Consider the following 11,065-nt stretch of genomic DNA (forward strand, 5'->3'; position numbering starts at 1 on the left):
CCGCCCCTCGCCCCGCCCAGCCAGATTTCGATTTTCTTCTATTTTTAAGGAACACTGTCTTCAATTATGTTTTTCTTTTCTAGGTGTTCTCTTTTTCAGGAGCAGGAAGTATACATGTGGCAGATCTGGTTACAGACGAGGTGTTCTTGGTTTTATTCCTCTGAGCATATCGTGTCCCTTGGAGAAGTGTGTTGTCAGCTCTGCCCATGAGTGTCATAATGGGACGCTGAGTCAGCATCCTCCCTCCATTTGGTTCCAGTTTCAGGGGACTTGGCGGGAGTTCTTCATAGAAAGTGTTATTTGGGGTTGTAAGTGCTTTCTATTTTCACCCCAAATGGAATTTACATATCTGTGCGAATTGTTTCTGTTGCGATCAGTTCAACTGGTTTCAGAGATAAGAAGTTGGTAGATTTGTCTTTACTCCTCCTCTTTATATTGGAATTATGTTATTGTTTTTTCCCCTTAATTTTTATGTAATTTACTTAGAATATAATCTATATCTGAACATTAAACATCCATAATCCCAGAAAGCAGGAAAACAAGCCAGAAAGAAGCCAATTTTAATTAAGCAATTATTATTTTTTGGTCATTTCCGGAAATTTGCGGGGGCGGGGGCGGTAGGGAGGTAAAGAGCTGCGGTTAGACTTCCATGTGTTAGCGCGTACCTTGAGGGGTTTGCTGGTAGATACCACACGGCCCGCCCCCACCTCCCAACCAGAGTAAGTGTTGGACTGGACAGACCCGTACCACCAGGGGGAGCTGTCTGCTCCTTTTTTCTGTGGCCTGCCTGGGTCCTCCAGGGTTGCCATTGCCTCTGGTGTGGAAGGAGATTTCATCCCGGCTGGGGGTTCCTCCGAAACGGTATCTGGGGAAGCTCTTCCCCTTCATCAGTCTTTGTCACCATTGCGGTGCCTCCAAAGGCACCTGTGTTTAGATGTGCGGTGGCTGAAGTTTTTCTCCTTTGAGGCTAGAGGACCTGGGGCGCGTCAGGGTGCTGGAAGGCAAATAGCCCAGGAGACTGGGTGGGTATTATCAGGGGAGAAAATGGGACAAGTGTTGTGTGTAGGTATGGGCCTCAGTGGATGGTGCTACATGAATCTCCTTTCAGTACGCAGACCACTCGTTGGGGTGCCTGGGTGGCTCAGTTGGTTCAGGGCTTGACTTCGGCTCAGGTCATGATCTGCAGTCTATGAGTTCAAGCCCCGTGTCAGGCTCTGCGCTGGCAGCTCAGAGCCTGGAGCCTCCTTCAGATTCTGGCTCCTTCTCTCTCTGCCCCCACCCCTCCACTCTCTGTCTCTCTCTCTCAAAAATAAAAAAAATAAAAATACACAGACCACTTGTTAAGCATCTGTTACCTACTGAGCATTAGCGATCCTGAGATGTCGCGCAGACTCACTTCCACCAGCCACCTGCCTGGTGGAGAAGAAGCACGGCATGCCGAAAACACGTTCTGAGAATAGAGAGGTGTAGTGTAACCCCGCTGATGGTTTTCTCTTTCTCATAATGCAAGCGCCCGACCTAAGCTTTGATTGGCACAGCATCCACTTCCAAGAGGGTTATGACTAGATAAAGACTAGATGAAGTCAGCCACATGACTGGATAAAAAGCCGGGCTGCCTTCTTTCGCTCGAGCTCCTCTGGTTTAGAGGTCTTGGTTGGTTTCGATAACTAGCCCTTTGGGCTGCTTGTTTTTCCTCTTTTAGCTCTTAAAAAAATTTTTTTTTAACGTTTATTCATTTTTGAGAGAGAGAGACAGAGCATGAGCAGGGGAGGGGCAGAGAGAGAGGGAGGCACAGAATCCGAAACAGGCTCCGGGCTCTGAGCTGTCAGCACAGAGCCCGATACGGGGCTTGAACCCGCAAACTGTGAGATCATGACCTGAGCTGAAATCAGACACCCAACTGACTGAGCCACCCAGGTGCCTTAACTTTAAATTCCTGCTTTTATGTTTTAAATTCATCAATAAAGAGTGAGCCTATGAAACCCTTGACCCCAGTAAAAGCGGAAGCCCAGGCCTGTGTGCTCTCTGTTTCTGCCCACAACCTTCCTGTGTGGTGCCAGGTGCGCTATGTCATTTACGGGGCTTATAAGTAATGACCTTTTCTTCCCCCCGAAGTTTCACAATGGTTACTGCCGAAGGGCATCTTGCAATCATAAGAAAAACCACGAAGGCCACCACATTGGTTATTGATAGGCTGAGACCAGCACAAAACCACAGTATGGAGACATTAATTTCACAGGATGAAAATGGAGAGGAGGGTGGAAGTGGTGATTTTAACTTTCAGCTAATGTTTATCGAGTGCCTGCTATGTTCCGGAAACTGTTTCAGGCACTGGGGATACCTCAGTGAAAAGAATAGAAACCCTTGCCCTCATGGCGCTTACATTCTAGTGAAGAAAACAAAGAAAACAGACAAGTAACTTATATAGTATATTAGATAGTGAGAAATGCTACAAAGTGAATAAGTTCTAGAGATCTGCGTTACAACATGGTGCCTATAGTTAACAATACAGTGTCATGGCTTAAAAACTTAAGAGGGTTAATCTCATGCTGAGATGCCAAGTGTTCTTAACACGTGTGCACACATAGGCACAAGAAATCTTTTGGAGGTGATAGATATGTTTATTACCTTGATTGTGGGAATGGTATCATGGGTATATGCCTATGTCCAAACTCACTAAAATGTATACACTGACTACATGCCATTTTTTGTGTATTAAATATATCTCAAAATAGCTGAAAAAAAAAAAGAAGTGCTAAGGACAAAAATAAAGCAGGGAATATATGCGGGAAGTGGCAATTAAAAAAATTTTTTTAATGTTTATTTATTTTTGAGAGAGAGAGAGAGAGAGAGAGAAAGCACAGGTGTGGGAGGGGCAGAGAGAGAGAAGGAGACACAGAATCCAAAGCAGGCTCCAGGCTCTGAGCTGTCAGCACAAAGCCCAACGCGGGGCTCAAACTCACGGACCGCAAGATCATGACCTAAGCCAAAGTCGGACGTTTAACTGACTGAGCCACCCAGGTGCCTCTAAAAACATTTTTTTTTTTAGAACAAACTATCGGCAAGAGAAATTAAGAAAACAGCTCCATTTATAATAGCATCAAAAAGAATAAAAATAGTAATACATTTAACAAGGTGGTAAAAGATGTTTACAGTGAAACTCTAGGAGATACGTATCAATATAATGCAACAGTATTCAGCCACCACAAAGAAGGAAATCCTGCCATTTATATCAGTGTGGCTAGAACTTGAGGGCATTAGGCTAATTGAAATAAGTCAAACAGAGAAGGGTGCATTGTGTATTCACTCACTTATGTAGGATCTAGGAAAACCTGAATTTGTAGAGACAGAGTAGATTGGTGGTTGCCAGGAGCTGGGAAGTGGGGGAAATGGGTGACAGAGGACAAAGGGTATGAAGTTCTGGTGATAACATGAAAGTCATGAGCATGAAGAGAGGACGCGTTTGGGGATGGGGGTGGGGGTGTGTATTACTTTCCTAGGGCTTCCATAATAAAGTCAAATGGATGACTTTGAACGACAAATTTATTGTAGGGCCATACTCTCTCTGAAACTGGTAGCGGAGAATCCTTTCTTGCCTCTTCTAGCTTCTGGTGTTTGCCGGCAATTCTTGGCGTTCCTGGTCTTACCAATGCATCACTGCAGTCCCTGACTCCATGTCGCATGGTCATCTACCCTTGATGTGTCTTCACATCATAGGTGACTCTATGTCCAACTTTCTCTCTTCTTACAAGGGCAGTAGTCATATCGGATTATGGGCCCACCATAGTCCAGTATGACCTTCGCTAATTTATATCCGCAATGATTCAATTTCCAAATAAGGTCACCTTCGGAGGGACCAGGGGTTAAAACTTCCACAAATCTTTTTGGGGGACACAACTGAACACATAAAAGGGTGGCAGTCTACTTGAGTGTGAAGTGCCCTATTTACCCAGGGTTGATTGTAACTGGCGCTCAGGGGGGGCCTGCTACTGGAGGTCTCTCTGTGCTTCGTAGGCAGTGCTCTCAGAAATGGAGAATGTGTCGTCATGGTGGGAGGAGGGAGGAAGGAGATGAGTTTCCTCACCCCATTTAAAACAGGGTCTATGTCGGGGTGCCTGGGTGGCTCAGTCGGTTAAGCATCTGAGTTCGGCTCAGGTCATGATCTCATGGTTTGTGAGTTCAAGCCCCACATAGGACTCTGTGCTGACAGTGTGGAGCCTTCCTGGGATTCGCTCTCTCCCTCCCTCTCTCTCTGCCCCTGCCCCCCTCTCAAAATAAATAAATACATAAAAAATAAATAAAACAGGGTCTAGGTCGAATGCTCTCACTCCCAGGATAGAGGGGGTGGGTGTTAGGTGGGGTGGAGGAAGGACCATCTAGAATCAAGGACTCTGGGAGTGTTAGAAAGCACACCTGCCACACACCAGGCTTGGAAAGAGGGTTGGCAGGAGAGCGTTGTCTTGTCTTCCTCCCCAGTCATGAATATTCTTCCCCCGCTCACCTGTGTGCAGAGTGTGAAGCGCGATCCCAGGCTGTGGTGGAGGGAAACGGGGTACGCTAATCACATGGATTGTTGCAGTGGGTTAATAGGCCTTTTAGTCAAGTGTCAGCTCTCACTGCAGCGGCTCATTATTTTACTGATCTGGTCTAATTAGCCATTGCCCTTCACTTGGGCCCAGTGTAGAAAGGGTGAATGGAAGGCAGGAGGGATGCATTTTTAATAAGGGCACCAGAAAATGGCTTTAATAGAGTGACTCGGGCTTTGACTATTTTCAGGATGACAAATCCTGGTTCTTTGGAGGTTGATTTAATTTTTGGAAATGCTCAAATGTCATGAGGCACTCTATGTGAGCGATTAGACCAGAACTGGAGAGGCATTTGCACTAGAAGGAGGCCCAGCACGTGTGGCTGGTGGCTCAGTGCAAATGAAAGGGTTTGTTAGGGGTTGTGTCCTCAAGGAAGGCTTGACAGGCCCAAGGGCCTGGGTCAGGACACCCAGGGTCTCTTGGCGTTCCAGCAGATGGCTTTGCTCCCCACCTCCTCCCGGGCCCGCCCCACAGAGCACAGGCACACAGCACGTTGGATGCTTCAGTTTAATCGTTCTGGGCTGCAAGCATGTTTAAGGCTTTGAGTCCAGGGGCCCCGTTCTTTTCAAATTCTTAGACTCAACTTAGAGCAAAGGAACTGGGAGTGAGTTTCTTCAGTTTTTCTGCTAATTCAAGTCCACCTAGAAGAAAGCAGAGGTGAGAATGAGGCTCACAGGCCCCAGGCCCCAGCTCCACCCTGTCCATCCTCCTCAACTCCCTCTTCTGCTTTGCAACCTCACCCAGCCCCTGGACAGCTTAGCGTGGGAGTCAGAGGGATGGAAGGCGGATTCGCCAGAGCCTCAGGGACCAGTCTGCTCCTTCCCCATCTGGGCAGGCTCCGCAGTGGGAAGGCTGGCGCTGAGACCCAGGGGCAATCGGGCATCAGGCAACCCTGTGGTTTGAGTGTGTGTGAGAAATTGGGGACGTTTGAAGACAACAGGAGGGAAGGTTCAGTGGGGAGGGGCTGTGGCAGTTCCAGGTCTCTGGGCGAGGGGGTCCTGACCCACCTCCTGCCCCTGGACGATGAGTGGTGAGTATTCCTGTTCCCACAAGGCTCTGCCTTGGGATATACTCACGTTCATAACGTTTTCCTTCACGCAGTTTTTTTCTTGCTTCTTGAAAGCTTTGTTCTGCCACCAAGCTACCTTTGCTCACCAGGAATTCTAATTTTGGAGCAGAAGAATCACATTAGCAGAAAAGTCCCATCATTTCGAGAAAACTCCCCCTTCCCCCTCCTGCCCCTCACCAGACATTGTTCCTACACAAATCCCTCAAGTGAAGAAGTTTTGCTGAGGGGCCCAGCTTCTTCTCTTAGGAAGGTGGATGGGCCAGGAAAGAAACCATGGAGGGTGCAGGCAGCAAAATCTATCGTGGAAGCTGTGTGAGTGGGTACAGTGTGAGCCCCTGCTTGCGACTTTACGGTCAGGGGAGTGAGTATGTCTGCTTCTCTCTGGACTCGTCTCTGTGGGAGGAAGTGTCATGGAGGCCTGCCACCAGAGATTCCTCTGGGTTGTCATCTGGCGTAGAGACAGAGACTTACTCAGTGGGTTTAGTCCTTCTTTACTTGTGGTGGCGCTGTTTGGCTCCTGGGGTGTCTCTTGGGGTGAAACGGTTTCCGCTGGAGATGTAGTCACTTCAGGTTCAGCTGCAAACATGCCAATTTGTTGATTTTAGCAAAGTCAAATGGTTTTTAGCTTTGGAACGAGTGGCAGAGCCCAGGATACCTAGTATGTGCTGGGGGCCAGGCTATGGAGATGATATGATTTCTACACACAAGTGCCTGTGAGGGACTGAACGTTTATGTCCCCCTCCAAATTCATATATTGAAATCCTACCCCTCAGTATGATGGTCTTAGGAGGTGGGGCCTATGATGTAATTGGGTCATGAGGGTGGAGCTCTTATGAATGGGATTAATGTCTTTATAAAAGAGACCCCAGGGCTCTTTCTGCCATGTGAGGATGTGGTGAAAACTCATCAGTCTGTAATCTGGAAGAGGGTCCTTACTAGAACCTGATCATGCTGGCCCCTTGATCTTGGATTTCCAGCCTCCAGAATTGTGGGAAATAAATGTTTGTTGTTTAAGCCATCCAGTCTGTGGTGATCTGCTGTACAGCCCGGATGGACTAAGACAGTGCCTCTTGGATGGCGGGGTTGGAGGGCAGGGTTGCATGCTTCTAATGGGCAGGGTTGGGGAGGTATTTGGGCTAGGATATGGGGGGAATCAAGGAGCTAGTCAGAGCGACGCTGGGTCTTGAAAGCAGGATTTTGGCAGGGAGGATATTCCAAAGGGGCTTCCTTGGGGGCAGGAAGTCAGTCAGTCAGCCAGAGTTCTGGGGAAGGTGTGTATAGGATAGGAATGGAGAATGCAAACAGGTTCAATTTAGTTGATGTGGGTTTTACATGAAGGAGAAGCATGGAAAAACAGGATGCAAATGGTGTCTGAAGCTGGATATCGGGCAACTTGCTAAGGAGTTGGGAGTTACAGGAAGTGTGTGTAGGTGAAAGTATTAATACCGCATGGGTATCATTTCCCTTATCACTCAACCTCATCTTTTTCTCCCTTTTATCCATAACAAACCCTTTCCCCATTCTTCCTACTGATCTTGCGTGCCTGGGTTGTCCCATTTCATCCTTAGCCTTGTTGCACCCCAATCCGTGCTCCTCTTGTTACCACCAAGAGCAGGACCCACCCCCACCCCCCATTCCTCTTCCAGCCTCCACCCACATCCCTGGCTGTTAGACCCTCCCCTTGAGCATAGGGACAGGAGGGACAGAAGGACTCACTGGCCACAGTCCCCGGAGTAGCCTCGGTGGGATCAGAGGAGGCATCTTCTGCAGTGGAAGAAAGAGGTGACAGTAAGGACTGAACCTGACCCATCTGAGCCATCCTACCTCCCATTCTGTATCCTCAGCTCTAAGGAGAGTTCATGGACACAGGGAGACACGTTTCCCTATTGGTGAAATGTGCCCTTCTGCCTCATCAGTAGACCCACCAAGCACTCTGTCTGGTGTTTAACCCCTCCTACAGTTGTTTGAAGCAGGTTCTCCCGGGAGAAGTGTAATATGCTCTGAAAACTGCCTTCCTCCAGATTGCCTCTGGCCTATGAGGGTGCCGTGAGATTCGCGCCAGGGAATTGGCTGTGGTTGGAAGCGCTCAGGCTCCTCTGTGGCTGAGGGGGACAGTGCAGGGGCCATGGGGCCATGCATGAGTGATTTCTGGGATTGGACTCCAGCCCTCCTTGTCTCTGTTCTTTCAACACAATGTTTATGCAAAGTGCTCTGCTAAGTGGAGGGGGTTCAGTGCTGAAGAAGGTGGAAAGACCCTGCCCTGACCCAGCTTACATTCCATGACATAATTATTGAGTCACCGTGTGATGGTGCTAGGGGGGTAAGTGCGGAGTGGTGTGATAACAGCAAGCAGGGTCTAATTTTTCCTACATGTTCATGGAAGGCTTTTTTGAGGAATTGATATCTGAACTGAGATTTGACAGATGAGAAAGCATTGGCCAGGTGACATTCTGGACTGGCTGGAGGAAAGTGACAAGGAGAGGAAAAGAATTCCAGGCAGAAAGAAGAGCAAGAAGGAAGGCCCCAGTGTTCGAGGAGCAGCTGGGTTGTCCTGGCACGAATAGCACTTTTCTTTCTTTTTTTTTTTGCTTTTCTCAGGAAGAGGCATCCAGAGACACAAGGCCATGGGCAGTGCCCATTGCTTGGCAAATGGACCATGGGCTAGATTTCAGCCCCCTCCATCCCCTGCCTGGCACCCCTGTGCAGGGGACAACCTGCACCTCTATGTGGTGGCCCAGAAGGCCTGTAAGAAGGCCAGGGTGGCTGGAGCATAGTGGATAAAGGAAGGAGTGTGAAGGGATGGGCTGGAGAGCAGACAGCTCCAGGGGGTTCCTGGCTCCCTGACCGATGCGGGTAAAGAGCCTATGGGCAGAGAACTGGGGGCAGGAGTCACTTGCAGGAATAGGAGGAGCCAGGACAGCACTGGGAGAGAAAGAGAAAAATGAAGACCAGAGTTAAGGCTTCCCTGGACTGTCAGAGCTCTGGTGGGGTACAGGGGAAGGACCATACTCACGGGCACAGACCAGGGCCCCAGCCAGAGCTGCCAGGAGGAGGAGAGCTGAGAATCTCATGCTGTGGAGTGAGAAGCAAGTATAACCACAGAATCCTCAGAGGGTCCAGGAATACCAGTGCAGATACTCCTGGGCCCTTTTAAGGATACCGAGGGCCAATGGGAATCAAGTTTGGAGGGGTGTGACTTCCGTGTCCTCCTCCCCTTCTTCCCCAGACTGTCACTTGCTAAGTCAACAAGGGATATCTGGGGCTGGCTAGTAGCTGGCATCCTTTCCCTACTGACTTCCAGCCATCCTCTTCCTCCCCCCTTCCTTCTCCTTCCTACTTGCCCTCTGGCTTCACATCCTTGGGATCTCAGGGACCAGATGCAGAGCAAATTTTGTTTGGGGAGATTCTAGAATGTGTCTGTTGATGGTATTAAAGGACTGGCGTCTCCCCCAGGAGGAGGTTGGGTGTTTGTAAGATCATGTTGTCTACCTTTTGCCTCAATCTGTACAGGACTCCGTGCAGGGGCTTGAAGATTTCCCCAGACTATGTGAGCTTCCTTCCCCAGGAGGCCACACTCAGAACATCTGGGGACTAAGTTCATGGTTCCTTTCTCCTCTTGAGGGGACGGGTTTGGAGGCATGAATGACTTCTCTGGAGTTGTCTCCTGCTCTTGAAGTTATTATCTAACCCCTAGGAGGAACTCCTAACCCTCAGATGGACCCCTGTCAACCTCTATCATCGGGCCCAACTGATGGGAGCCCCTGTTTCTCAGAGGATCTTCTGGTTACAGGACAATGGTGTTTCACTGAAGTTGGAACTTGGTTCTTCCTTCAAGTGGGGAGCTGATCCATGGTGTGAACAACCCAGAGAAGCAGATAATTGTGTTTGACTATGGATTTCTTCCTTCCTTGAGCTGGCATTCAAAAGGCCTGGATCTTGAGTTCTGGCTTTGGCATATACACAGGATGGTACATTGCTATATACTGAAGACCTTAGGGTTTTCATCTGTCATCTGGGAATTACAGCTGCTATGTACAAAATTGTGATGGAAATTAAGTGAGATAATACATGGCAAAGCATTTTTTCAACAATAAAATTCTATGCAGATGTGTGGGATACTTGTACTTGCAGAAGGCTCATCTTTCTGGGTAGGTTTGGTTCAGGCTGGTGCTGAATGCCAAATAGAATGGGGTGAAGGAGACACAGGAGACGGTTGAAGGGGTGGTGGGTGGAGAATAGGGTTCTGTATACAAGTTTGTGACTCTCATTTGCTTGGTGTTGGCTTTTGCCAGGCCCTGGGTGGTGCTGCAGCTTTCTGCCTCAAGGCTGTTCTGAAGATTGGTGTGGAGAGGGGGTATCAGGAAGTTTATAACATGAGGGTGCTTGGGTGCTTGGGTTCAGAGCATTAGTCTCCTCATAAGATAAAGGAAGAGAAAACTGATGGAGTGGGACATCACAGGCATGAGGGGTGGGTCCTTTGGGGCTATCCTGAATCTAGGTTTCACCCATCCTTAACCTGCAGGTAAGATGACAATGACATTCAGGAGGTTGATCTGCTCCAGTCATGTTGAGTAGGAACTGGGTTTAAAGCAACTGCTCACCCACTAACTCCCTGTGTGATTTGATACTTAAGATTTATCTGGCATTTAATGATGGCCAGTAGGTGAAGAAGAGGGGTGCATTGAATTAATGCAGGGACAAGACTTAGCATTAACTACCCATCTAAGGGTCCAGGCCTGGAAGCCTTGAAGATGGTGGTGGCTTTAACTTGATGGGGAGATCTTGAGGAGCAGGAGAGAGTTTTGACTGCATCAGTGCCCTGGTATGTGTGTGTGTATGTGGGTGCATGTGTGTGTGTCCATGTGTATGTTATAGTAGGAGAGGCTGTGCCTCTAGATCCCAACGGTCTCCATGAGCACATCAAAAAAACCAACAGGAGCAAACCATGATATTTGCACAAGTTCTTCTAAGAGGAAATTAGAACTTTGGCATCAACACTAGAGCTGTCACAGAGCAAGGTCTCTCCAAATGTCACTGCTCAGCCCTTTTCCTCTCCTAATTCTCCTCTTGGCTTCATGAATTAAAGAGGCAGGTATTGACATAAATGTGGGTGAGATGGAAGGTAGGGAACTTAGTTCCATAGAAAATTTTCAGTATTTTATAACAGGGCCCAGGAGAAATGTTACGCCAAATTATAGGGCCTGGGAAAGAATTGGACATGTATCTTGAAGAAGAGAGATGCACCTCATGTATCTGGGTGAAGAGCTGTCTTCTGTGATGTCTTGTCTTCTAAGGTATCTGACCTCCATGATAACTCTGTCAGTTGCCAAGGTGTCTTTTCTTATTCGTTATTCTCCTGGTTATTCTCTATTCATAGTTCTTTGCTTCCTTCCCTGCTTCAGATCTGTTT

General features: G+C 48.3%; 1 protein-coding gene across 2 annotated transcripts; it reads right to left on the reverse strand.

The window, feature by feature from the left end:
- Window positions 1–5,079: 5,079 nt before the first annotated feature.
- On the reverse strand, window positions 5,080–8,769 carry LACRT (lacritin). 2 transcript variants are annotated; one of them, XM_043563148.1, is made up of 5 exons: window positions 8,669–8,769; window positions 7,372–7,419; window positions 6,127–6,231; window positions 5,663–5,749; window positions 5,080–5,227 (listed from the first exon to the last, which is right to left on the reverse strand). In XM_043563148.1, exons 1-5 carry the CDS (start codon window positions 8,724–8,726, stop codon window positions 5,166–5,168), a joined length of 360 nt encoding a protein of 119 aa, XP_043419083.1. In that variant the 5' UTR covers window positions 8,727–8,769; the 3' UTR covers window positions 5,080–5,165. The 2 variants fall into 2 exon arrangements, with proteins under 2 accessions (XP_043419083.1, XP_043419084.1); XM_043563149.1 differs by lacking the exon at window positions 7,372–7,419.
- Window positions 8,770–11,065: the final 2,296 nt, after the last annotated feature.

This window comes from Prionailurus bengalensis, chromosome B4 (genome assembly GCF_016509475.1).
Source record: "Prionailurus bengalensis isolate Pbe53 chromosome B4, Fcat_Pben_1.1_paternal_pri, whole genome shotgun sequence".
NCBI lineage: Eukaryota > Metazoa > Chordata > Mammalia > Carnivora > Felidae > Prionailurus > Prionailurus bengalensis.

Bases quoted from the DNA above. Each gene is read 5' to 3' on its own strand.
- LACRT (XM_043563148.1), bottom strand. From the start codon at position 8,726: ATGAGATTCTCAGCTCTCCTCCTCCTGGCAGCTCTGGCTGGGGCCCTG. The intron at 7,420-8,668 runs GTGAGTATGGTC...CTTCCACTGCAG, and splicing joins TGGGGCCCTGGTCTGTGCCC to AAGATGCCTCCTCTGATCCC. The intron at 5,750-6,126 runs GTAAGTCTCTGT...CTCCAAAATTAG, and splicing joins AGAAGGACTAAACCCACTGA to AATTCCTGGTGAGCAAAGGT.